Source organism: Penicillium mononematosum (genome assembly GCF_028829835.1).
Source record: "Penicillium mononematosum strain IBT 11891 chromosome Unknown utg000003l:1.0-8172316.0:1.0-8177699.0, whole genome shotgun sequence".
Lineage (NCBI taxonomy): Eukaryota > Fungi > Ascomycota > Eurotiomycetes > Eurotiales > Aspergillaceae > Penicillium > Penicillium mononematosum.
This window is the reverse complement of record NW_026643273.1, coordinates 3,030,233-3,057,261: the sequence shown is the minus strand read 5'-3', so window position 1 is coordinate 3,057,261 and position 27,029 is coordinate 3,030,233. Positions and strand designations below refer to the sequence as shown.

General features: G+C 48.1%; 8 protein-coding genes across 8 annotated transcripts; 4 read left to right on the top strand and 4 right to left on the bottom strand.

The window, feature by feature from the left end:
- Positions 1 to 160: 160 nt before the first annotated feature.
- On the bottom strand, positions 161 to 3,818 carry N7519_006121 (uncharacterized protein; the record flags this gene model as incomplete). The annotated part of the gene is made up of 11 exons (XM_057292897.1): positions 161 to 224; positions 279 to 516; positions 578 to 1,143; positions 1,198 to 1,305; positions 1,696 to 1,802; positions 1,855 to 2,774; positions 2,831 to 3,159; positions 3,228 to 3,335; positions 3,390 to 3,466; positions 3,522 to 3,678; positions 3,748 to 3,818. The coding sequence occupies 11 exons, from the start codon at positions 3,816 to 3,818 to the stop codon at positions 161 to 163; spliced, it is 2,745 nt and encodes a 914-aa protein (XP_057147708.1).
- A 1,138-nt stretch (positions 3,819 to 4,956) lies between these two features.
- Positions 4,957 to 6,546, top strand: N7519_006120 (flavin monoamine oxidase family protein; the record flags this gene model as incomplete). The annotated part of the gene is made up of 3 exons (XM_057292896.1): positions 4,957 to 5,134; positions 5,191 to 5,438; positions 5,494 to 6,546. 3 exons carry the CDS (start codon positions 4,957 to 4,959, stop codon positions 6,544 to 6,546), a joined length of 1,479 nt encoding a protein of 492 aa, XP_057147707.1.
- Positions 6,547 to 7,141: 595 nt separating this feature from the next.
- Positions 7,142 to 10,886, top strand: N7519_006119 (uncharacterized protein; the record flags this gene model as incomplete). Its single annotated transcript, XM_057292895.1, has 11 exons — positions 7,142 to 7,172; positions 7,246 to 7,266; positions 7,322 to 7,650; positions 7,705 to 7,927; positions 7,975 to 8,317; positions 8,380 to 8,888; positions 8,949 to 9,063; positions 9,158 to 9,288; positions 9,445 to 9,900; positions 9,947 to 10,343; positions 10,406 to 10,886. The coding sequence occupies 11 exons, from the start codon at positions 7,142 to 7,144 to the stop codon at positions 10,884 to 10,886; spliced, it is 3,036 nt and encodes a 1,011-aa protein (XP_057147706.1).
- A 1,331-nt stretch (positions 10,887 to 12,217) lies between these two features.
- On the bottom strand, positions 12,218 to 13,372 carry N7519_006118 (uncharacterized protein; the record flags this gene model as incomplete). Its single annotated transcript, XM_057292894.1, has 1 exon — positions 12,218 to 13,372. The coding sequence occupies one exon, from the start codon at positions 13,370 to 13,372 to the stop codon at positions 12,218 to 12,220; it is 1,155 nt and encodes a 384-aa protein (XP_057147705.1).
- Positions 13,373 to 16,551: 3,179 nt separating this feature from the next.
- Positions 16,552 to 16,786, top strand: N7519_006117 (uncharacterized protein; the record flags this gene model as incomplete). The annotated part of the gene is made up of 2 exons (XM_057292893.1): positions 16,552 to 16,592; positions 16,615 to 16,786. The coding sequence occupies 2 exons, from the start codon at positions 16,552 to 16,554 to the stop codon at positions 16,784 to 16,786; spliced, it is 213 nt and encodes a 70-aa protein (XP_057147704.1).
- A 1,602-nt stretch (positions 16,787 to 18,388) lies between these two features.
- On the top strand, positions 18,389 to 19,525 carry N7519_006116 (uncharacterized protein; the record flags this gene model as incomplete). The annotated part of the gene is made up of 5 exons (XM_057292892.1): positions 18,389 to 18,422; positions 18,483 to 18,661; positions 18,716 to 18,926; positions 18,974 to 19,070; positions 19,126 to 19,525. 5 exons carry the CDS (start codon positions 18,389 to 18,391, stop codon positions 19,523 to 19,525), a joined length of 921 nt encoding a protein of 306 aa, XP_057147703.1.
- A 694-nt stretch (positions 19,526 to 20,219) lies between these two features.
- Positions 20,220 to 21,497, bottom strand: gprC (the record flags this gene model as incomplete). The annotated part of the gene is made up of 1 exon (XM_057292891.1): positions 20,220 to 21,497. The coding sequence occupies one exon, from the start codon at positions 21,495 to 21,497 to the stop codon at positions 20,220 to 20,222; it is 1,278 nt and encodes a 425-aa protein (XP_057147702.1).
- Positions 21,498 to 25,994: 4,497 nt separating this feature from the next.
- On the bottom strand, positions 25,995 to 26,315 carry N7519_006114 (uncharacterized protein; the record flags this gene model as incomplete). The annotated part of the gene is made up of 2 exons (XM_057292890.1): positions 25,995 to 26,076; positions 26,134 to 26,315. The coding sequence occupies 2 exons, from the start codon at positions 26,313 to 26,315 to the stop codon at positions 25,995 to 25,997; spliced, it is 264 nt and encodes an 87-aa protein (XP_057147701.1).
- Between the last annotated feature and the right edge of the window lie 714 nt (positions 26,316 to 27,029).

Here is a 27,029-nt window from a genome sequence, read left to right as displayed (position 1 = left end):
ACTCAGGATCGGGAACTCCAGAGCGCTCTGTTCTCTAACGGACCTTGAACCAGACAAATTTCTCATAGGATTTCGATATTTAGTTATTTCTTAATCCAATAACAACTAGAATCATACACATGAGATATTATCAATTATATCAAAAAATTGATGGCCTCTTTCATGATAGACGCTGCACCCGTCTCCTGTGCAAGGAGATTGCCATAATAAGTAGAACCTCAGTCCTATCCGTCAAGTTAGTTTTCCACGAGGAAAGCAGGAACGTATCTGAACTATACCTCTCCTTCAACATCATCATTAGCCCCTGAACCAAAAACCCTTTGATGATCTGTGGGGCAAGCCCTTTGTACAGTCGAAAGAACCCCTCATTGCTTATGACGTAGGCAAGAGCTTCGGTAAATCCCTTGAAAGGCTTGCCATTCCGACACTCGGGCGGTTTGGATTGCAACATGGTCTTGGCCACTATGAGTGGATGGGTGGCGATGGTCGCGAGTACTTTCGAAAGGGCGCCGAGTACTACAGATCAACCCGGGCGAGTCAGTAACTGTCCAGACCTTCACCAAGAATGCGCACCCACAGAAGGCATCCAGAGAGCTGAGCTCTTTCTTGAGCGACACCAACCGGCCTCGTAGGGATTGGTAGACACCATACGTGATCATCGGATTCACAACAAGAATGAGGTTGACTTTCAAGCCTCTCCAAAGACCAGTCCATCCATCCTCACTTTGCACAATCTCCATCATAGTCGTCCACATGGAGATTCCTTTCTCGCCAGCTTTGCGGGTTTGCTGTCGCGTAGAAATCACTGCGATTGGGTTGGTGCACAATTGGGCCATGGCCCCGCCAACAGCCCCAAGTCCCAGTTCCTTCACGATTTTATTTGCTTCTGAAAGATCACGCAAACGAGGGACTGATTGAAGTACGCCCCGTGCGACTGCGGACCAGTAGAAGTATGCAAAGTTCATGGAGGCCGTTCCACAGATGGAGCTGTTGAGTCCACTGTAAAGGCCGTAAATTCCATCTTCTCGAAGGATATGTAGAGTTGTGTCTACTGCATTATGGTACTCGGCATGTTCGATGGTGTCTCTGCCCTTGGCTTTCAATTCTCTTTTCTGGATTTGCACTTGTAACCGTGTCTTCACGCTGTAATAGTTGTTAGACAAAGCCAGTGACACAATGACCAGGTAGTTTTAATACATATCAAGAGGGTATACAAGAGTGTTGGCCAGAATAGCAGCAGTGGTCCCCGAAACTACACCGTTCCAAGGTGAAAGCTGTTTTCCATCCATAGCGTGCAATAGGTTGCTGAATTAACGGGGTTAGTTGCCGAATACTAGTTCATCACGGTTATTCATACCTTCAGTTCCTGTTCGGGGAAATGGATGGGATGAGAATCGGACCGAACGGACCGAGGATATTGACGCGCGGACAAGAGCCACGCATAATTCCTTCTAGGCTCAGATCATCCCATTCGCTCCAGGACTACAGTCTAAAAGATATTCGACTTCATTCAGTCGCATGGCAGGAGTCAGTCCACCGAATATATCCACGTTGCCGCCCTCAAACCGCGAAGGTGCATGGATGTTTGAGCCGATAGGCCACGATGTTGGGGAAGGAAGGTTGGATATTCCAGTCCTTGATGTCAGTGGCCTTTTTTGTGGATCGGCACCTAGAGTACCATAGTCTATCATCGACCAAAGAACCTCTTGAGACACGGGATCAAGGTCTTCCATCAAGCACGTCGGATCCAGAAGACTGGCGAATTGATGGGACATGTTATGGAACTCTTGCAGACGAACAGCCTTGGCACACGAGTGTCAGAAGGAAAGCATTTCTTTACGTAGACAAACGTACCATATTTCCTGCATGAACCCAGAGCTTTCCTAGTCGATTGAGGGCACCCAGGCACTCATTGAAGTAGTATGAAATATCGGACTGTGAGCACTCTGCCTGCTGATGCTCAAAATGTGATGCGAGAGAGTTCACACCTCCGGCGACGGCAATACAATAAGCATAGAATGATGATTCAACATGATGACCATTCTCGGAAGCGTTTCGCAGAACATCCACGAGTTTTCTCGCATGATCACACCCTATTCGCAGAGAGCGTGCAGAGAAGCTAGCCGGTGCTTTAGACCCAAATACCTTCAGTCTTAAGCGCACCAGAAACGGGTGATTCAGAAGGCAGTGGCAAAGGTGGAAAATTGTATGGGCAAATATGAGATGCCCAACTTCTTGTATGTCAAAAGTATTGTTTGCTTGGCTCTCGTTTTGCAGGATTTCAGACATCGGTCGATTTCCGACCTTTGAATAGGACTCAAGCAGAAGTAGGGAGGAGTTGATGGCAGAGAATTCAGACTTCGGGTCCCAGGGTGGAATTTCATCGGCTCTGCGGTTCTGATGCACGTATCTTGTGCATCGGCCCAATATCGAGGCCATTAACATGACTAGCGCGAACGGACTTGGGCTTTCAGTAACCTCAGAGTTCCAGTTAAGAAGTTGGCCAATCGTGTTCGTCTTCTTCCAGCCTCCATTTCTGAACGTTTGTTCATCGCACGGTAATTGAACGTTGCAGTCCTCGTCCAAAATGACAAGTGGCCGTGATCTGCCACAAGAAATCAGCTTGTCGATAAGATATGCTGACCAAAATGCTCGTCTTCTCTCTTCCTGTTCCACATTTGGTAGCCATTCGTCGGGTTCGACCATCAAATGAAGGTCCTGAGATATTCGGGCGGCAAGTCCAACTTTGAGCCACCCTGAACTGACACGACCGGCTATATCACGGTATAGTTAGTCTTCTTGATCGCAGTTAAAAGCATGAAAGGCGCACCGGTGTAATCGACAACTGCAAGCAAATTGACAGTTTGTACTACATGTACACTGATGTTATCCTCAACTGTCAGATGCTCTGTGAGCACCGATAACCATGATTCTCTTGCAAATTTCTCTGACGCATCTTGTGTCTTTCCAATAAAGTAATCGTTGCTCGAGAATCTAACCGCGGAAGACAGTACGGCTAGGATCAAACATCGTGGCAGCGCGTTGGTTTGGAGTTTCTGCCGAAACGAGGCCTCTTGAACGTGTGAGTATGGTTGGTTGTGAACATGTTCGAAATATGTGTCGACGACAGATCTTAACACGTGTGTTGGAGGAAAGGGCCTATGGTGCGGAGTGTTATGTTAGAAGTGGATGAAGAGACACCGTGGTGAACCGAAACCAGGACATACGAATGGTCGCTTGTTGGAGGTGACAACGACGTAAACAGGGGAACCTCGTTATCTCCTGGCGGGGGTCGAATTTGATTTGCGGGCGAGGCAAAATTTTGGAGGTTATTGCTATGGCCCAGGGTCAGCCAATTTGCACAAATTCCATCTCATGCAAGAACGAACCTGCTCTGTGCCGGCCCGCGTCCACTGAGTTCGGCTAGGCGAGACTCTATGGAGCTAATCCGCTGCAAAAGTTCTGTCTGTTCTTAGGTCAGTCCTTAAATCCACATTTCGCTAGGCTGAGATGCGACAGACGCTATTCGCATTCGGATTGTTTCCAGTCGGTACAACAGGTGGCATATGATTCGAATCGCCTATAGTGGTGGCATACGGCTCGTAGATACAAGCCAGACGATTACGACGGCAGTGCAAGCAGATAGGCCGTTCGCCAGTGCATTTGGTCTTCTTACGCCTATAATTTAGGGTGTTACAGCATTAGTGAAAAGGACAAAGCGCAGATTCCAGATGTCATTAGCCGTACCTGCAGTTGGCACATGCTTGTCGAATGCGTTTGATACTCCCTGCATGAAGGGAGTCGAGGGTCATATCCATGACGGAATAAATTCCATAGGATCAAGACTAATGTGGACAGAAAAAGTTCAAAGATGATTGAAACCCGGAGCTGGAGCTGTGGCTGCGGGGAAGCTGTAAACCCGAGGCAGTTTTCCCGCAGCTTCTCCCCGGATTTTCCTTGTTACCGAAGGGCCTTTGAACGTACACACGACACATCGCGGGATTAAACTGTCGCGACATAGTTTTCTCGTAATTTTTGGATAAAAAGTAATATCAGACAGGCAAGTTCATAAAGTTTCTTTCAGGCCAAGTGAATTGGTATTCGGGCGTGTTCGTTTGCTTTCTCTCTTTACTATCCTAATCGGGCAATTTTGTATATCACCTAGTAACTTTGGTTGACCTACTAGTCTGTCCACGCTGAGAATCGGCCGCCACCCCTTTCGGAACGCCGAAATGCGACTGGAGTTCGTTAGTATATGTTATCGTATATGTGTATATGTGTATACGAAATACCACAGCACTAAGATAGCAATGGAGACACTAAAAGATACACCAAAAAGAACACTAAAAAAGATAACAAATGAGAACCAGAAAAGACCAGAAAAGACATCAGAAAAGAAAATGGCGGTGTCGCATTTTACTCAGCACGCACAAGACATCGGGGTAGTAAATCATTGCTAGAATGAATATAATTAGGTAGTTCCCGAGAATTCGAATATAAGATACATTGGACATTAAAGTACATAAAAATTTCTTTTAAGCCAATTGAATTGGTATCCCGGGGGGGGGGTTCGTTGGCCCGGGGTTTCTCCCTTTACTATCCTAATCGGGTAATTTTGCATATCGCATAACAGTGGCGTCGGTTGACCTACTGACCATCGCATACACAAGTTGGCTTGCAACCATCCTCGGAACTATCTTGGAATATTTGTCCACGCTAGACTCTTATGCAGGATAAAAATCTCTTTTTTTTTGCTCTTTCCGGTATTTCTTCTAGTCCGTTCTTATCGTGATCTTAGACTGATTCCGAGATCCCAAGGACTACGATAAATGTTGTAACCATCAACAGATCGGATGTTTCTCGAAACTTGATAACTTTTTAAAAGGGATAAGTTCTCACCTGTTTCTTCATACTTTGTATATTTATCCTACAAGTCATTAACCGGCTCTCACCACAATGACGTCCCGGGACGGTTTCCAATGGACGCCTGAAACTGGCCTTTCGCAAGGTGTCCCTTCAATTGGTGTCATTTCTCCCCCTACAAACATCTCGTCATCTTCGGCAAAGTACGATGTTATCGTTGCCGGGGCCGGATATTCTGGTCTTACTGCCGCTCGTGACTTGACCCTTGCTGGTGTGTTATACCAGCATCCCGATTTGATTTCTAGACGGTTTTGCTAAATATGACAGGTCTACGCGTCCTCTTAATTGAAGCTCGTGATCGTATTGGTGGACGTTCTTGGTCCTCCAACATTGGCGACTATCCGTTTGAGATGGGTGGAACTTGGGTGCACTGGAGTCAGCCTCATGTTTGGCGCGAGATCTCGCGATACAACATGCGAACCGAGCTGGAGAAATCTATTGATTTCTCCCGTGGTGTGAACCACTTCCAGTTGCGCACAGCTCAGGGTTCCGCAATAATGAGCCACGAAGAAGAGGTTCGTACTCTAAATACCAGCTGCATGGCAAACCATCATTGACTTTGTATGTCAGGACGCTCTCCTTTCCGCTGCCATCGACAAATTTGTCAATGTTGATGGTGATATGGGCAGAAAGGTTATTCCTTTCCCCCACGACGCATTCCACGTCCCTGAGGCTCGCCGTTACGATGAAATCTCCGCCCAGGACCGGATAGAAGCCATTGCTTTGTCTCTTAGTCCGAATGAACGTGCGTCTCTTGAGAGCTTTATCCTTCTTTCCAGCTGCGCAACATTGAAAACAACCAGCTTCTTTGAATTTCTTCATTGGTGGGCCCTATGCGGCTACTCCTATCGTGGCTGCATGGAAGCCTTGATCTCGTACAAGTTCAGGGGAGGTCAGTCGACTTTCGCGATCAAGTTCTTCAAAGAGGCGCTCGCCACTGGAAGGCTCTCGTATGCATTCAACAGTCCCGTGGGCTCGATCAGTGATCGGGGTGATAAAGTCACCCTTACCACTCGTGGTGGTCGCCAGTACACTGGTGCCCGTCTGGTTTCTACTATTCCCCTCAACGTCCTCAACTCCATATCCTTTGACCCTCCTCTGGATACACGGCGTGAAGCAGCCACAAATATTGGTCATGTCAACCAATGTGTCAAGGTGCACGCCGAGGTTTCCAGTAAGGATATGCGTTCGTGGACTGGAATATCCTATCCCTCCAACAAGCTCCTATATGGCGTTGGTGATGGAACTATGCCCACTGGGAATACTCATATCGTTTGTTTCGGTGGTTCTAACAACGATATTCATCCCGAGGAAGATATCAACAAAACCAAGAATGCTGTCGAGAGCATGGCTCCTGGGAACATGGATATTCAGCGATTGGTCTTTCACAACTGGAGCAAAGATGAGTTTGCCAAGGGCGCCTGGTTCTTCTCGCCCCCTGGGCTGTTGTCCACGTCTTTGGATGCCATGCGGGCTCGACATGGAAATGTTGTCTTTGCAAACTCTGATTGGGCTGTTGGCTGGCGTGGCTTCATTGATGGTGCCATCGAAGAGGGTACACGGGCGGCTATGACAGTGAAGGAGGACCTTCAACCTGCTCCTGCCCTGCGTTCTTATCTATAGCAGCCATCCATGAATGTATTCCACAGTTATATCCTATATTTTATATTGTTCCCTCCGTACTGCGCTTTAAATAAAAATGTATAACAGTATAGTCGGCCGCTTATGCGGCGTTAGTATCCTGATCTTTTCAGGTAATCTTGTCAGGCAGACATTTTCAATTAATCCAACTTCTAACACGCCTGTCTCCTTCAGATCAAACTCGTATTTAATATACTCAAAGGCCTGCGAAGTTTCTATTGGTATATAGATACCCTGTCTGGGAAAACTCGTCGGGACACATAGGAACCATCCTCGTACTTCAATTGGGTTCGTTATTTTCCAGAGTTATCCTCGTGCGGCTTTGCCACCAACATCAAGCATTTTCTCTCATTTCTTTCCCCTTTCGGCAATATGCCACCTTCCCCGCACAACGCCTCTTATCGCTATATGCCAATCTATCAGGAACCTTATCTTCTCTTTCATGGGTTTTGTTACGATCAACATGTGAGGAGTCAATCATTCTTAAGAACTAGAAGTTGCCGTGGAGGCTGTCTCTACAGTCTTCATTCATCAATTCTCTACTTGATTTTATTAACCAGGGACACAAATAATCAATATGGGTATCGAAGAGCTTAAAGGCAAAAATAGTATGTGTTGTAATCTCTCCATCCATATGTACTCTATCTATCCCTTTTTCTGACAACTAGCTATCGCTTACAGCCTCCCAGGATGTCGAACGGCGTGAGTTGCATTCATCTAACCTGCACCCCCACAACGAATTTCGCTCATGGTATAGTAGAATTCACTCATGGAGAGGGCGTTGTCGAGCAAATACAGCTCAAAGGCCTGAATCTCCAAGGGGATGTGGGAAGACAAATGACAAACCTGGAGACTATATCAGCAAGTTGGGTTATATGCGACAGCTGGGCCGGAATAGCGGGCACAATATCTCTCGCAATTGCCCAAGGTGGCCCGGTCACTTTGGTCTATGGACCCATTCTTATCCTCATTTTGGTTGGTTGTTGTGCTCTTACCCTTGCTGAGCTTGCTAGCGTTTATCCTACTGCGGGCGGGCAATATCACTGGACTTCTATCTTGGCTCCCAAGTCCATGAATCGGTCTTTGGTGAGTCATTGTGGAGGGAAACGAATATCCACTTCCTTTTTGCTGACCAGATAGAGTTACTTCTGTGGCATGACAAATGCCTTCTCGTGGATAGCAATTTGCACCGGAATTGCCATTATCCCCGCTCAGCTCATAGTTGGAATCGCCTTGTTCTACAACCCGACTTACGCCCCGCAGGCATGGCATTATTTCCTGATCTATCAAGCCATAAACGGGCTTGTGTTATTATACAACATAACATTGCTGAAACGGTCACTTTGGATCCATGATGTTGCATGTGAGTACTCACCTCCATATCTAACGAGCAGATTTTGATGATTGCAGTCTTTGCGACCCTCGCCAGCTTCTTTGTCATTACTATTACATGCGTCGCTCGGTCATCTTCGAATTACCAGCCCTCCGTCAGTGTTTGGGGGACCTTCGTCAATGATAGTGGTTGGAGTTCTGGGGGCGTTGCCTTCTTGACCAGTCTTGTCACTCCTAACTATATGTACGCCGGCATCGACGGCGCATTGCACTTGGCTGAGGAATGCAAAAATGCGAACACGGTGGTTCCTCGAGCTTTGATGAGTACATTGCTTATTGGATTCGTCTCATCGTTCACATTCATGGTTGCCATGCTATATTGCACCAGTGATTTGGATGCTGTGGTGTCATCTGCTACCGGGTACATCTCGATCCCCGTTCTTCGGGCTATATTGCACTTCCCAGATGCTAACTATCATCCAGGGTACCTATTTTCGAGATGTGGTACCAGGCTACGCGGTCGGATGTGGCCGCTACAGTATTCGTCGTTTTACTTTGCTGCGCCGCCGTATTCGCCCTCATTGGTGCTCAACAAACTGCTTCTCGCTTAACATGGTCGCTGGCTAGAGACCGTGCCATTATCGGCAGCAAATGGCTTAGCGAAATACATACGATGTTCGAAGTACCCATATGGAGCCTCTTCTTCAACTTCGTCATCATGTTCATCATTGGGTGTATTTACTTGGGTTCCTCATCTGCCTTCAATGCGTTTATTGGCAGTGGTCTGGTACTCCAGCACATCTCCTATGCGATTCCAGCTGCCCTTCTCATGTATCGCAAGCGCTCCGAGATGTGGTTGCCTCGAGATCGCAGCTTTCGACTACCGTCAGTGGCGGGATGGAGTGTAAATGCCATCACGATTGCATTCGCAATTCTTGTCCTGATTTTCTACGACTTTCCGACTGTTCTCCCGGTGACAGGAAGCAACATGAGTAAGTTACATCCTTTGTAGCCCCTACTTAGGGGTATATAGCTGACACAGATGAACGCAGACTACACATCGGCTGTACTAGGGGTGATGGCCATATTTGCTGGAATAAACTGGGGAATCTATGCTCGAGGAAAGTACAATGGGCCCCGGCTGCAGTTAAACGATGGAGAGATATAGTTATTACTCGCTTAATTCAAACATTGTCCAATTGAAGAGCTGTATCCATTTGTATCCATTTCTGTTTAAGGGGCCAATTAAGCTTTTGCCCAGTCAATCGCCTAACGTGCGACGTTCCACCAATCCCATCTTCGTCGGTAACCCTTCCCCGCATTTACTCAGCAAGGTTCCCATCTCAATTCTCACTTCTCTTCTCCAAAAATCTCCAACAATATCATCACCCCGTATGTGATCTTCCCGTGGTATCTCAGATGTCTCCTGGGAGCAAAATCAGGGGTGAGTCTTATCTCCCAGCTCCCGGAAAACATTCTAACCACATTCCACGTCACCTATAGGCTGTTTTCAATGCTCCAAGCGCCGTATAATCTGCGACAATACAGAACCCACGTGCAAGAAGTGTCAGAAGAAGGGAATTGAATGCTCTGGCCCTGGTCGGATTCGCTTTTCCACTGGTGTGGCCCAACGTGGTCGATTAAAAGGATTCACCATTCCAGTGGTGGATCCATCGCCCGAGCCGACCCTCGAAAGCGATATACAGGCTACGCCGGTGCCACGTGAAATCAGATGGAAAAACGACCAGCCGGCACGTACCACGAGGAAAAATGTGAAACGCGCAGGAGCTGGTCCATGCACGCGTCAAGCAACAAATATCTCTATCCCGAGCAATGGGGACACGATACCATGTGCTGAAACAGTCGATCTGCGACAATATGACCCCGATGACATTGATGAAGATGTTGATCGCCTTTCTCATAAGGCCCCTATTTCTGTGACCGGGTCAATCCACCAATGGCTTGCCCCTTTGAATTCTCAAACCCGCATGTTGATGTCACATTGTAAGCTCTTTCTTAGCCAGAGAGGATACCTACTAACAAATAGTAGTCTCGGAGCAGGTCGCTCCTGTGATGGTTCTTTTGGATCATATTTCCAACGGGTATCGCAATATTCTACTGCCCCTAGCGTGCGAAGATGAGCTCGTGCAACGCGCTGTGGGCGTGGTTGCAGCACAGCACTTGGCCTTACATAGCCCATCCTATCAATCCTTTGCCGATCAAGGCCGGGCTACATTGATATCTCGGTTGTGCCGAGACTCAACGTCTCCGGATCGCGTGTTCACCACGTCTACGTGGGCGACTCTGATTGTTCTACTAGTTGGAGAGACCATCACAGGCAGCTCGGAATATGCGCACCTTCTGCGGACCCTGACGTATCTGGTACAAAATGCTGATCAAATTGCACCCTCTTCTGCGCGCCAGTTTCTTAGCCAACAAACTCACATGTGTGTACCCCATAGTACTCTTCTTCGACCTGTTGTTGAACATGTCTGACTTTCCATCACAGGTTTGAATTTCTCGGCCAACCCTTACTCGGCGAACCTCAAGGCGTGGATGTATTAAGCCTCCCGCTTGAGCACTACCTAGACTGGACGTGTTATGATCTCCCTCCGGACTCTGAACACAACCATATGCTCCGTCTCTCAAGGATGGCTTTTATCAAGGCTTCTCAGATCTATCTCGGCCGAGTGGCGTCTAATGACGACCAGTGGCAGCTCTTGGAAAGTCTGAAGGAGTTAGTTTCTCAGATCGAACCCAATCAGATGGGCTCACATGCCCTTGTGTGGGTCTGCTTCATTGCGGCGGCAGATAGTACAGACCCGGGGCATCGATCTTTTTTTGTCGATCGGATGAACCTTATCTTCGCCAAAGTCAAGTTCCACAACATCCCTGCAGGCGTGCAAGCGCTTCCTGCTATCTGGTCCCAACAAGGCTCGTCGCGTTGGACGAAAAATCTTTCACGGCTTGCCCCTATATTAATTATGTGATTTTCATCAACGGCGGTAGCTGAGGGGCTACTCAAAAGTCTGACCAGAGTCATCCTGTCACCAATACCTAGCCATTTCATCTCGGACATGTTTCATGCGAGGGTCATTCTTCAGCCAACGCAGTTTCAAGCGAATGGATGCAGCAGAGACAGACTAGGGCAATCACAACATACACTCCATCCAGAGAAGCGCGTAATTATAACGTTAAACGAAGGGTATGTGTCCTATAATGAATATTTATGGTCATATACTAATATCCATCCTTATAAGCGTGGCCAGTATAACCACCAATGGATCAACACAAAGCTTGATGGGCAAATAATCGCTGACTGCCATATATTCCCATATCGCTATACCGGTAGAACGATGGGACCTCTGGCAGCTTCTGAGGTGAGAAGGTTTAGGAAAGAAGCGAAGAACCATATTATAACCGATCATGATCAAGGGTGCGGATACCTACAATCCCCACGAAGAACAGCAATGTCCGGTTATGTACAAGCTCAAAAGAAGAATGGATATCGCTTTCATATATTCTATAAATTCCGCTAGCTATGCATCATCATTCTAGACTCTATAAATAGTAATTTTATCTTCAAGACGTGATTATTTGCGATGCCGTCAGGGCTCATATTCTAGCCTCCGCCTTCCATATTTTGCTTTGGCGAATTGACCCTACTGACTTCACAACCTAGTCTCCTCAGCAGAGACAGCAGCCTGCCGTTTGGGCTTGACGCTTCTCAACGGATGCCGAGTGAAAGCAGGAATGCAACAGCAGCAACGCTTGTTGCGACGTAGAACGTCCTGGTAATGGCGTAGTTGTATGAATCTAACACGCCTGGAAGATATTCCGTAGAAACCACCCTCCTTGCTTAGGCAGAGCCTGCGCTTAGAATGCTCTCTATCTCGTGTCTCTCAAACCCCCATCTGTCCAGTCGCGAGACAGGCTTATTCTCAGAGATAGCCTCCGCGATGGCGAGGTTCACGGAAGCCCCGAAGAACTGGAAGCATTGAAATGAGGTACCGACAGGGATATCGCCAGGCTTGAGGACTGTTTGGGTCGCAACATAGGGCATGGAGAGGGTCATTCCCACACCAAGGCCCTGGACGTTGGAATGGGATCCACTGCTGGTGGGCGGAGTTTTGGAGAAGGTAGAAGAGTCCGGTTGCTATGCTCATTAAGCCCGTTCCCATTCGGTACAACTCAGCTGGAATTTACTGCAAGGGAAATCAATCGACCAGGTAATTTTATTTTTCCCTTATCTTTGGTATTGCTAACTACGGAGTAGTGCATAATGAACAAACGACTGGTCTGTTGGCCAACATTACCAATTCTATTCTGGGCTGGCAATAGACCTGGCTGATCGCACAAACGCATACGGGGCGTTTGAAGCCAATAGAGGGGACGGTTTCCCGGTCACTTTGGGATCTGGGCCGATAAAGTTGCCTGGGAAGCCAACGTCAAACTGTTTTTGGCTCTCAAGGTATTCGATTTGCTCCGTTGTCAACCGTATATTGAGAGCCTGGATGTTCTCTTCGAGGTGCTTAACTTTGCGGCCGCCAATAAGCGGGAATACATTTGGGGCTTTCGCTATCACATATGCCAGGGCAATCGCAGTTATGGGTTTACCTCCATGCTCTTTCGCCACCTTTCCAAGTGCTTCACTCATTGCGGATTCTTCTTCGGTTTGATCTCCGCTAAATAGGCTACGGAGAGGCTGTCCCTGAGCCTTCCGACTTTCAATTTCTTCCTTCGTTTTGAATTTGCCACCGCCCATTGCATCCCAGGGGGCAATTGCCATTCCAAAATGGCGGGCCATAGGGATGATATCCCGTTCAAAATCACGGAGCAGGACATTCCATCTGCCCTGGTAGATGCTGAAGGGTGTCCTTCCATGGGCTCGGGCATACGAATTTGCCGCTGCCGCAACCCATGCCGGCGTATCCGAAATACCCAAATATAGCACCTTGCCCTGTTCCACGAGGACTTGAAGACTGTCCATGACCTCTTCAATTGACGTGGTTTGATCCCACCAGTGGACGTACAGGAGGTCAATCCAGTCGGTTTGCAGCTTCTTCAATGAATCCCGGATACTCATATGGAGGCTTCGCTTATGGTTGCCGCAATGGTTTGGGGCCTTTCCCTTGCCTAGCTTGTACGACCCAAAGTCCGTGCTGAATTTGGTGGCAATCACCAATTGATCGCGGTTCTTGCGTTCGGCCATCCATTCCCCGATCCAAGTCTCCGACTGCTCGTTCTGGTAATCATTTGCCGTATCGATGAAATTCCCGCCGGCTGCATGGAATGCGTCGAGAAGTTTGAAGGACTCCTCCTTGCTCATCGAACCCATTGCTTGTGTCCATGCATCGCCAATAGACATGGCTCCGAGCTGGAGAGGTGACACGCGAATCCCAGCCGTAGAAGAGAGAACGCGGTAACGTCCCAACTCGGTAGCTGGCTCAGGGGCAGGAGTCCGAAGATCCGCCATGATAAGCGTTGGTATTGGAAAATCCTGTCAGAAATAGCAGACAAACAGGAATAAAAGTCCGGGTTCGAGTCAACTAGCAGCTCAAAATTGCGCTTGCGAAACTCAAGTCTTTATATTCATCTGACCGTTTGATGACATCAGTACCAACGTGGCGTTTCCTTTCCAGAAGTGAGCGCCATTGAAGACCAATTCCGCACAAATTGAGACCGTTCCCTCATAGTCTTGGGAAGCTTATAGTGGGGCCAGTGTCATCAACCTTGGAAGCTGCTTTAGTGCCATTGATAACGCGATAAACTTGGGTCCGGCCACAATAACATGAGAATTTCATGAAGTACAATCCTGCCTAAAAGCTGAACGACTCTTAATGACTTATCCTTCTATAAATAGCCCTCAAGTAGTTGGATATTGCAGCCGCGGTGACACCTAAAGCTCATCTAGATCTCATTTTCTCAAAAACTGCACTCAGCTCAATTAAATGTGATTCTAAATATGTGGATTCTATGCCCCGTCAACCTATGGTGCAGCCAATAAGAACTATTCTGCCATCACCGTCCCATGGGATGGCTGATCAAGCTCACCCGGAGAGCTATCCGATCGCAATTACCTACATATGTAGGTAGTGCCACCCCCCAGGGCTAAGCCCACTTCCATTGTCCGATACATGTGACCAGCCACTTACCGCATGGTACTTTGTTCTGCAGCAAACCAGATACCAGTTTTGATCGCCTTTCGGACAACTGTTGTTGAGCAACTGCCTATGTGTCTTAGGTTTTCATCAGACAACATTTCGGCCCTACAAGAAGGAACAAACCCCGCGGGAAAATTGACCACCTGGGTACCATGCAGGCATGGACACCGAATGTTCCTGTCTCTTATAGGATGCAAGGCCTCAGGCAGCTACGCCTCAACATATAAATTATCTATTCATATTCCTTCGTTGCCACAAACAGGGAAAAAGGGACCTCGTCGGATGGAGACCACTGCCGTGGCGTGACCGTCTACACCTTCTCTCCCGGGGACCCTCCAAACGAACCACGTGCTCCAAATTCCACCTTTGACGATGCAGTCCTTGATCACCCTATCAATACTCACCTCCAAACGATGCGGATCTTCTCTCACTTCTTGGGGAATCCAATTCCGAGGGTGAATACTACACGGAGACCCGCGAAGAAATGGGAGAGGATGAGGATCAATCCCGCACGGCTACTCCCCGGATGCTTCTGGGGACCAAGGAGACGCCGAATTTAACGAAATCCTGGACAAATACATTGAGACAGGGATGAAGAGAAGAAGCAGTTCTTCTTCCATCGTTTCATTCTAAGTGCCTACTTGATTTCACCTATCAGTTGCCCATTTTCTCTCAATAAGACGATGTTTTTCTCGCGGAAACAAAGAAGTCAAAGGAATGTGACTATGAAGTGAGAGACATGTCAAAGGAGAAGACCATTGATTTTAAATAAGAAGCAAATAATTTTGCATTTTCATGAGGTCCATCTAGATTGCAAATTATGTGCGTAGGTATAAAATGTTTCTTAAGCATCATCACTACAGCTTAACCTAAGGATGTTCTGTTACCTCTCCCTTCTTCTTGCCGCCTCTATCCCCCCCATGACATGTTACCCAGACCCTCTTTCATTTGCAAAAGCTTGCCTTCTCCCCGTCCTCCGAAATTATCTACGGACAAAACTTTCCGCCAGGCACACTCTAGCTCTGACAACATTCCTTCGTTCTACAACTACACCTGACGCGCAACGGACGAGCCACCAGCACCATGGCAACACTTCTCGCCTCCCCTTGGAGATTCGAGCTTCACCCGTCTTAAGTGAAACACATCCTCTCACTTTCGAACGTCACGCGACATGGCATTCCCATAAAACACCAGAGACGACCGGCTAGTCGACCTGAAGGACATTCGACAACGCAAATCCCGTCCGCCAGACACTTATTCGGGGCAATGTGAGATTGTGATGAGTGGCATCTTTACAGGCAGATTCAACTATATACGACCAACTATATACGACTCCAAGCTCTGCGATCCATCGCACCATCTTCGTCGACGTTGGAGGAACGTAGCTTCGCTTATGTATAAACGGCAAGTGGAAGCGCACTCAACAATCACATTCAGCCAAGCGTGCAAAGCCATCCACGGCCACGACCAAGGGTGTCACCCAGGCCCCTCCACAGGGCAGTGATATTTCAGGAGCGACTGACAAGCGTATTCACTCCATCACAAGTCACTACAGGAGGAGGAAGCCACTCCCCTCTTTGCTTTCAAACATGCCACTACTACCCCACAATCGAGAAACATATGTGCTCGTCATACTTATACTCGAAGGAAAGGCTACGAGACGGTACGATATGTCCGAGAGGCCCACATGACACCTCGGCGATGAAGACCCCGACCCCAGAGTCGACCCTATGAGTGCGATCACCCGCTCGTGCGCCCCGCTAGGGACAGAAGTCGTATGAGGACGAGAACGGCGCCTGGGTTGTCCTATCCGGGGGTGCGACCATCTAACGAGTTGGTGTACGTCGCGGCCAAGAACCCCTCCAACAAGCAGCTTCTACAACGATTTCCACTTGATTTCGATGCCAATGGCCTGATCAGACAATCACGCACGCCCCAAGACCCTATAGCACGTATCTATCGGCGACGAACACGGAATCCAAGGACGCTATAAAGAGAGAGTCGGAGAGATTCTTACCCGCGTCGCCCACCACAAACCGCCCCCTTTCGGGTTTGCCGACTTGAAGTATGATTGAGCGCGCGGGAGGCGGTTCTGGAATTACACTCAAGCTTTAAATCGCAATCTTCCGCGGAGAGAAAATACCAGAAGACATCGGAAAAGTGCTCTTAGCGCCTTTACCACACCTCGCTGCTGCGCGGCGAGCCCGTGGAGATAAGACCGTAAGTCCTAGCTCGCCTCCTATCAGCCACCTTACCATCGTGACTGAAGGTGGACGGCTAATTGTGGTGGGCGAGATCAAGGTCCCGTGGGTAACCAATCACATCCTTACAGTGGTCCATCTCTCTCAGATTAGATCTGATGATCGATATGGCGAAAGAAATCGCACATACCTTGCCGAGGAACGTGTCGGACTGAAAAGAGGCAGTTGAAAGGGAAGGAGTCTTGAGCAAGACTCTCAGCACATTGGACGCGCTGCCTTCAGCATCAAAAATGTCGATCAAGGAATTCCTGGCAATGCGAGTGCTGCGCAGGTAAATCTCTTTACGTGCACAGTCTTTACTCTTTTGCTTACACGGTTTTAGACCAGACTGCAGAGTACATGGATATTATGGATTTGAAGTACAGCGTCCTTACGACCTTGCTGGACGGTTTTTGCGTGCCAACCACCGGTACCGACGAATGCCCTCCCGGCCAGTGGGCTGAGCACGTTAAGAAGGCACCATGAGCCAGGGCTAGAGAAGATCGCTGGCTCAAGACAGACCTTCTGCACGTGCTGGTCACCAAACCACTGGTCCGGAACCGATGCTCCGACCCACGCACGCACGAGCGTCCCATCGGACAGCACTCAGGATGCATAAGTTGATCGGCAATAATGTCTCGAACGTGGAGTCTGCGATGATTCATGTCGTCGCCCACGTGCAAGAGACTGGATGCAGGTCTTGTCTGCAAGACCATTTAGGACTTGACTTTGTTTACTGAAATCATGAAACTCAATGGTTGCACTTCATGGATTTGTAGGGAATCTATAGCGAGCTCCAGGAGGCGATCATGGACCCGAGATTCCGACATGTGCGTTCCACTGCAAGTTCTTGGTTCAGGACACTTCCAAGGTGCGAAGTCCGGTACAAGGAGCCTCCCGCGAACGTGATATGGGGGCATATTGTTTTATGGGGAGTAAAGGCCAGCTCGCTCTACACTCCTTTTTTCCCTCATTCTGTGGTCCATGGTCGTGCCTCGTGCCACCATGCCGCGATGACGGAATCCGTCGGTTCCAGCGACGTACAAACAGCGGATATCAAGACCCTAGTGCAGAATTCTCTCGTTGCGTTTTCTCTTCTGTCGACTATGCATTGAGCGCAGAGTGGTACCAGTGCCGTTGTGTCAGCGTCGGGGCTTGGACCGATCCGTTGGGGCTCGTCGTCGCCAAAGTTCCATGTTGGGCGAGAGCCGATGAGATCCAAGCCCTGTACTAACCGTCAACTGGAAAAAGAATAAGTTCCTTTTGTTTCTCCCCTTGCCGCGATTTCAACCGGCGTAATTGAATATGCATTGAGAAATCGTTGGGACATTCACTAACGCATCAAGACTTGGAATGACAACGAGAAACAAAAAGCATCCGGCTGGAACGCCGACGTCAAGCCTTCTTATTTGAACGAGTGTTTTTCCTCGAGGCAGGAGCTGACTGCAAATGTCGAGTGATATCACACTGGGGCTAGAAGTTGTCCTGGCCTAAGGCCAGTCTGATGAACGCGTCAGTGGGAGTAATGACTTGGTCCGATCAAAATCGCAAGAAAACTAACTACACGTCTATCGCTCACTAGAATATTGCACTGCGTACTTTCCAAATCCATTCCCGTTGGCTTTGATCTGGACGGAGCAATCCTTACTCGAGGATTGGATATAGAGCGTAGTACAATCTACGGCCTGTCACAGCCTATGCATACTTTCAACGTTTCCCGGAGCCTCAAGGGCCTAGGCCACTTGTCCCCCATCGGACATGTCGGTAAGTCCATCCGGTAAAATTAATTGTTTGTCACTTTGTGGGTTCCCTTGTGCGTTGACAATCCGCGAGCTTCCTCGGTCCTTGTTTGCATGATGTACCACCATGCCTGGCTACTCGTGTGTAAAGCATCGCCTATTCCTACAATCACAGCTCTTCCAATGCTCCAGAATTTATGACCAGTCCAGACTGGATACGTGACCTCGTGATGTGCAAAACAGAAGGCTCCTTGCCGTTATAACCCCGTTCAGATCCTCCGACCTCAATCCAAAATAATCTTTATCGACGCAACAAACACCAATTAACGTATCGAAATCATTCTCCACCATGCCCAGCAACGGAGCTCACGATATAGTCTTTCGTATGTAAAATATCCCTGACTACTCTTCCTGTCCATCAAGACTGATATCATATTTTCCAGGGACTTCCATCGCAGCCTGCAATGCAAGCAGCCACCTCCGGGTTTACATGCAAGATGTCATGGGAAAGATCCGCGAGTCGAGGTACGAGGACAAATGGAGCAATGGAACAGAGAAAAATGTCATTGCTTCAGCCAAGCTGTACTCTCCTGTAGCCTGCACCTCGAGTGACCTTGAGAACGTAAGCTCTGTCAAGAAAAAGCTACCAAAAGGATGATTAACAGGACCCGGCTAGATCCGAGTCTACTACCTCTCCACCGACAACACTATGAAGGATATGGCCTATGACAAATCCAAAGGTTGGTACGAGGGTACCCTTGGTAAGAAGCGCTTTATGACGGCGCCGTATTCCAAGCTGGCCGCTTGCCAACTCAAGGGACCCGACATGACACTCAGAGTCTATTGTCAGATGGCAGACAACACGATTCAGGAGTATGGAGTTAAAGGTAAGTCACCAGCTAACAGGTGTTTTATCATTACTCACAGGAGATAGATAATGGAAACTGGGAGAAAATGTCAACTCTGGGTTCCGCAATGCCCGGCACGGACATAGCATGCACTGTGTTCAAGACATCTGAACCGAAGATCCGGTAATTACTGCCATCAGACATCGTTTCACAGGATATAAACTAAATCTATTGATAGTGTCTACTACCAGCACATGGAACATGGCATAATAGAGAAGTGCTACGACAGCAAACGCGGCTGGTACGACGGAGCCGCCAAGTTCCCAAGGGTCCAACCCCGGACCTCCATAGCCTGTACTAGTTACATGACTAGCTCGGAAGTCGTCGGGATGCGCGTCTTCTACAATACATCGAATATGATGCGCGAGATGATATACGATGGCAAGTCTTGGACCGAAGGTCAATTCCACGCGGACTGTATCCCCGGAACGCAGATTGCTTGCGTTAGCTGGATGAATGGTGCGCGTCCAGATGTACGCGTTTACTTCCAGGCTGGTCATGAAATCTCGGCCATTACGGAGTATGTGTGGACTCAGGGGCGTTGGTCTTCTGGGAAGCTTGCGCTTCCTCCTGCGTGATTGTCAGATGTGGTACTTTGGTATTCTGGTTCTTGAAGTATACGTGTCAAATTGAAGTTAATCTGAGCTTATGTAAAATTGGATTTATTTTGAAATTTGGATTGTCCCAACGGAAGGATTGAATATATACTTGTCGCTTGAAGGTGGGCGTAGGTCTGACTGACGTAGGAGAGCGTCCTTGAATAACCCGTCTCACATGGATTGCCCAATGACATGCTTGAAATATAGTGTACTTTCTAAAAGAACCTTTGGTAATAAAACTGCTGAAGCACAGTAGCATCCCAAGTAGCATATTAGGAGGGGGTCTTTGTCAAATGCGTCAAGTTACGTGGAAATTCATTCAATCGAACCCAAGTCATGGGTCTTCTAATTTGAAAACATTAAGTATCACATGCTAACCGCGCATGGTTCACATGAGGAACGTGTCCGTCCTTTTTGTAAGTATATACATATAAGACTCCGCCGTGGAAGAGGATTGAGGGTGAAAGTATAGAGATATAGAAAAGAGGAAGAAAAGGGGGAAGAAGAAGTGAATAGGAGACATGAAGTGACAAGATCGTGAGGGAGGGAATACATATACTATAGTGACAAAAAAAGGGGTATCGAGGGCATCATACCACGGAAAAATGCAAGTGGTAACAGTTCAGATGACTCAGGAATATTAGAAGTGTAAGGAAAGGTTCATGAGAAAAGTTCATCTCCGCCATCCAGCAGGTGGCCGATCGGGGAAGTCCTCCTTGCTCGAGCGCTCACTAGCTGCGTCTGGATACGCAGGTTCATGCGTGATCTCAATGGTGGTTTCTTGGTACACCTTTCCGATCGGGGCCATTTCATGATCGGTGGAGTGGTGGCCGTGTGCGGGAGAAACGATGTTATCCGTTGAGCCGTCGCGGTCAAGGTCATCGTTGAAAGTGCCGCCCATTTTACGCTTGGGGTCGGCCGTGATGGTGGTGAGGTTGGTCTCGCCTCGCTTGCCCTTGCTGCTGAATTTGTTGTAGGAGCGGTCCTCGCTGGGTTCCGAGTCGATGATCAGGTTGCGGCGGGTGAGGGTGTACAGAATGACATCGACCAGTCCGGAGCTGGTGATGATGGCGCCAGAAATGCAGAAGAATACAACGCTGGGTGTATCGCCAGCTGCCGTGTCCATGCGGCCTGCGGCGAGTGGTAGCGACAGGACGATGTAGACAATTGGGTAGATGGTCATGTAGCCTACGACGCGGCGCAGGCGTCTGAGGCTCTCGAGCTGGCTGTTGCCGAGGATGGCGGAGGCGGCGATCTGCCGACGCAGCTGGAAGTACATCACGGCGTAGAGAAGGACTGTCCCGAACTCGGAGATGAAAATCCACATGTAGTGAGTCCATAAACGGGTGGTCTCGTATTCACTGCTGATCCAACACCAGGCCCCGGAAGGCACGAAGACGTTGGCACCGTGCATTGCGATTGGGATGATTACTATCAAAACCACGAAGCCCCAGACGCCGACGACGAAACTGACAAAGACCTTGTAGGACATTTTACGTCCCCAGACGACCAAAAGGAATGTGTGGAAGGCGATGGCAAGCACGAAAAGACCACTGCCGGGATCTCCAATTTGCAGCCACAGCCCTTGAAGAAAGCATGCGGCAGAGCCGGACTTGATTTTGTCTAGCAAGATCCATCGTAAACAAATAATAAACGCAAGTGACTGTTGGAAATCGGCCAGAACAAGGTTGTAAATGAGAATGATATACTGGTTGTAACCGATGTATCGTGTATAGCTGCCGCGCCAGAAAATAAGTCGATAGGTAATGAATCCGAGGAGTATTGATGTTGCAATGAGCGACAGGAAGGCCATGATTGTGATTGCTATGAGGCCTCGTCGATGCGCTTCCGGGAGAGGGTCGACATCAAGTTCAGCGGAGCTGATCAATCGAGGCGCCAATGAGTGCTCGTTGTTTCTGGGCATCAAGCCCATGAGAACGAGTGCTGACATGGTGGAGTGTCTTGTTGGTTTTCACTTTGAGGGGTCTGCTATCATTCCCTGGTTGAAAGGGTGGTATTCAAGGCAAGACGTCGTTCTTGGGGGTGACTGTCCAGAAACCCGATCGAGGCCAACAAAAGTCGATATATAAGGTGGACACGAGTGCCAATGAATAAGAAGCAGAAGATAATCAACGCAATCCCTACGCCATGAGCCCGCAGTGGAAGATAAAGAATACGGGGAGGGGAAGAGGCCACAGAAGAGGCATGAAAACTGGCAGCCACATGCAAGAAAATCAACAGCTCCCAAACTACTGGGACTGACTGAACTCAAAATGTGATAGACAGAAGAATGGAAATGGAACTTTAAAACGGGTTCAGGGTTTCCGCCAATAACTGGGTTATTCACAGGTTCGAGTGAAATGTGGATTTATCTGGGAGAAATATGGACTGGGAGAGGAAGTGCGGTCTCCATAACAATTCAAGGTCTAGAGCTGCGAATCCCTGTATACAACGCACATTGTATCTCCACTTACCCTATTTAGCTCACCTTTAGGCCATATGTGCCCCTCAGGTGGGTAAAGAGGAGACGAGTTTGTGGCGAGATGTCGAATAAAATAGCCGTACAGGTTAGCTTAGTTTGGTCTACTCGGTACTAGCCCGTGCGATGGACAAGCCGAACTACCTAGCTGCATAAAAAAGTACATCGAGCATACCCAAGAAGGCCATTCACCGTTGAGAAACGGGCATAGGAAAAAGGCCCCAAATTTCAGAACCACTAAGAAGTCGCAAAAACCATCCCGATCCCACGAGTTCTGTCTCCGTTTCAAGGTCAAGGCGTACTCCGTACATATTAGCCCATTAACAGGGGGGCTCAGATCGCTAGTACCGTATGTTCGCTGCAGGGGCGAGGCTTCTGGAACACTAGCGGGATTGAAGTTGAATTGGGGCAAGTGTATTCTTAGTACGGAGTACGGACTCCATGTTAGAAGTATTGGAAGTATCACCGTATCGTATTCTATAAAAGCCATTCCTAAACGTAGAGGTGTTTACAATATAAGGTCAGCGAAATAACAAATACTATCGAGTTAAAAAAAAAAGAATATATAAAGCACAATGTGAGTAGGGTGACCAGGTGACCCTAATAGAATTTCAAGTGGAATCCCCGCACAAAACAGTCTTACTCCGTATTTGTTGTAGCAGAAAGTTCTAAAGTCAAACAAAAGGATTATTTAACAATAGTGGGCATTGGACATTCGCGGACATTTGTGGACTCTCGACATCTTGGCCATGCCATTGGGCCAGGTTAAGCTTCGATCCGCTGCTAACCGTCCAACCATAAGTGAAACTCCTCCGGTTTTTAATGGAGAAGACGGGACGAAACAGATTTTCTCTGTCATACATTATTGTATGGAGTACATATGGATTACAACATACGCGGAGTACTCACGAAAAGAATTGTGGTCGATGTCACGTGGGTTGTTTAGCCCCTTATTACTTCGTAGTTCAATTCATTCAATTCAATTCAATCACTCTGCAACGTCTGCTGAAAAACTGGATAAACTGGATAAAGGTAGCTGCCTATTTCCGGTATGATTCCGGCACGGGGCTAGTGGAGATTTACCCCCCTAGTGGATAAGATCGACATAAAACCTTGAAATCAGCAAAAGGATGATTACACACCGTCTGGTTTAGAGCCGCAGCGATCGTGGAGTTGGCTTGGCCCGTTGCAAAGGAATCTTGGCCCCGAGTTGGCACAACGTAATACGCAACAGAAGTGTCTTAGACGTATGCGTCAGGGGTAACCCGGAAGCATCCGAATTTATATTGCATGGGGTCCGGACATCCCGACAGTTGAGGCTGTCAGGTACCCGAATATAAGACAATACCAACGTTGATGTTCTTGAACGTGTGTGCAGCATAGACGGAGTATACGGAGTGTATTTCCACAGATATTTCGGAAGCCGGTGTGTTAAAATCATCCTTAACGCCATGTCTCATTCCAACCAGAGTTCTTGCCACATCTTCTTCCTCTCCGCCCCGCTCAATTGCCGATCCAAATTCTAACAAGCCCCTGCCAAATTGTGTGCCAAATTGTGTGTCTGTTGTAGGCCAAGGGCAAGGCCAAGGTCTTGGGGCCTGCGGAGAAGAATGAGATGGAAGCTTGACCCCAAAACCCTACTAGATTCTTGTTCGATTGCCTTCTGACGGAATTTGGGGTAATGTCCGACATCAAAACTTACCCTCAACCTTCTTTTTTATTTACCATTTAACCTTCTCCTCGGAATCCAACTTGCCGGACTTCAGTACGTAGCCCAGTTCCACTCTCCCCCATTCCTTAAGGCGGGCAGCCCCGCTCATATGTGAGCAGCTTGTAAGATATCTCTAGATTGATCTCATTATCTCAACTCGAAGCTCATTCAGATTGAAAATAGGATATCCTGTTGGAATGAGGATTTGGTTACCTATGTTGTACATGCAGTTTGTCGGGTCTTTCTTTGCCCCTTTCTGGCCTTTGTTATGAAGCTCTTTATTAGTCGCGCCAGGCCCCACCAACACCTAGCCGGTCGTGGTGGGACCGGAAAGCAAATTTAAAGATCAAGTATCCTTTGTATGGGGTTGCCATACAAAAGATACATGATCCTCTAATTTCTTATCCACTGAAGATTCGCTATCCGGTGCAGCCCACAGGACCGGGTAGGAGTCCTAGCACGGTTATAGCCTCATTGCAGTATGTACTCCGTAGGTAGATCATCATCATCATTACATTCTGTTGATCACTTTCCCATGTTGTATGTTGTACGGAGTCCTTCCTATTCACTCACATAGTGGCACGTGCAACCCACCATATCAAAGTTCACCGTGTCCACAACATTGCCACAAGTCATGAAATATCAATAGTCCCATTCCACTCATTTGAAAAGTCTATACTCGCCTCTAGCGCTTTCCCTGAGCCGCGTCCAAACATACACACAGCCCGTCCAATCTGGAGATGCGCCTGACGGGGTGAAATTTCCTATTTTGGCCCAGAACCCAAGAAAATAACCTTATAGCCTGAGCCTATCGATCTTTAGCGCGCAGAATACGGGGGAGTTCCTTTTGCCTAGAAAGTAAGATCACTCGAATGACACCCTGATACTTCGGTAATCAATAGCGTCTGATCACGTCTAGGATCTCCAAACTCTGCGACCCGCGACCCTAATGATCTGCATGAACATGCTCTGTACCCCGTATATACGGAGGTTTTCCATCGTGGCGGTAGGTGCTCGGGAGGAACTATTGCGTAGATCCTCGAGCAATACGAGGCGGGCGTACCATGTGATTACCATAAAGTCATCCATGGATCTTTCCAATGTTATAAGATATTATTACTAATGTTTATAGTGTCTGCTCATTAAGCTGAAATAACATTAAAAGATCGGCTGTACAACATACAGATGCTCCCGAGGTCATGCAAAGGGGAAATCCCCTGAATACCTCCCGACGCACACCCAGTCTCCTTCCCTTAATAGCAAGGCAGTCTCCACCAACCCCAGTAGCAATATATGAATGCTCCTAGGCAGGTTAACTCCGGCATATCACTTTCATAAGTACTACCGGTGAAGTATATACCGCAGTGGATCGTAGTGGAACTCCGTTATGCAAATTGCCCGTCGGTAAGGGATAGACCGAGATATGAAAACATGCCGAGGTCCCGATGGGCCTCAGGGGTGAAGAAGGATTTCTAACCTACATAGTCCACTGTGGGCCAAACCCAAAAAAGGCTTCACATCAGAGTCTTCACAAGATAGAGTACGGAGCACGGCGTACACACTGTGCATAAACGCGACCTTGTCAATTGCCTTTTGTGGTTAGTTTTACTGCTTCACATTATGAAGACTGACTGCTCTTCGCCATTCTGCTACTTTTCAGTCGTAAATAGCGGCTGATCACTCACTGCTGCCTCCACTTCCAACTATCAAAATTGGAAACAGGTGTGATTGAATATGGAGTACTCCGTACATGTATGCAATTGCAAGTTCTGGAAAATTCCCACATATAGTATCAAAATTCAACAACGGTGCTTGCTATCATTTTTCGACATGTGGATAGTCATCACACGACGTCAATCACACGTTTCTCCCTTATACCGACCCACCACAAGAACAATGGCAAGCTATCGCACAGCATCCGTCATATGGTGTGAGCTCGATCCTCCCCAATAGCAGGTAGTAGGAACTGCTGTCCACGAGCACAAAGCTCCTAGTGGCTCGGCTCGCCCTCCCTGGAGATCATGATCATCCTATCATGCGCACGTCGATCAGTCCTAGTGCTCTTGCCAAAGCTGGATGTGATGTTTCCGTGTGACTATCAATATTGGCCGGACGACCGCCATCAGCAGTGGTCTTCTTATTGGCATCTATCACAGTTGACGCCGAACCACGTGGCCCATCACATATTTGATGGATATGCTGGTATTGTAGTGTATATTGCGCATCTTTACGTCCTGTAGTATGCGTTTGTGGGTATACTAGCCGTTGCCGCGAACGTTCGGGCTCATCATCACGGACGGAGGGCCGAGCTGTCGAGTCTGGCGAATGAATTCCACCCAGCTGGGATGATGTCGTAAGATATAGCCAGTGACCTCAGGACGAGCTTGCGATTACTACGGAATGCTGTTTCCGCGACACGGTGCGCCTCGACTGCTGTTGCTGTCAGACTCAACGAAAATGTGCTCCCGTTTCCATTGCGGCCACACGTAGTTTTCGTAACTGGGAGCTGCTTTGATGGACACCGACCAGGCCGATGATATGAAAGCCTCCAGGGCTGGGTTGCTGTGGTAGGCAAGCATAGCTGTAGCCCATTTGGCCAATCCCAACCAGAACAACTGTCATTGAGCCTTTCTCATGTTTAATATTGAGCTGAGTAGTACAGATTATATAAAAGTCACCACAGCACGGCGCACTTCTGAGGAATATATATCACCTTGATACATATCTGTTGGTGCATCCACTTTTACGCTCACCAGCTCTATAGGTGGAGGATACGTGCCCACCATAGTACTGCCATTCACGTATTATATAGTAGAATAGTGGTGTCATAGTCCATCTACAAGTAGTACCTCCCCCGTCCTAAAGGTTTAGCCATGGTCGCGTGACCGAGAGTTCCATCACAGCCACTCAACCACCATGTCCATCAATGGACCTGGAAGCCAAGGTAGAGCTGTGGACAAGCTGAATGTACGTCTACAGCCCGAAGAACTTGGACCCAATCCCCTGCTCTATGTCTTGCTTGGTTTTATCCTTGTTCGGAATTGTCTGTAGTCTCCCAGGTATCACTGCAATACCTAGGTCCAGATCTCTTATATTGCACAGTACTAACAATTCCATCGCTGAGAGATGCTAAATCAAACTTGTATCATATCCTAAGCGCACGAACAGGCGTTAGGGGGAAGGGAAGCTCATGGCATTCATAAATCATCAAAAGAGCAAAATATAAAAAGGGGGAGGCATTAGGCCAAGCGCAGAAACGATGCAAAAGAACAAGTGAGAAACAAAGAAAGAAA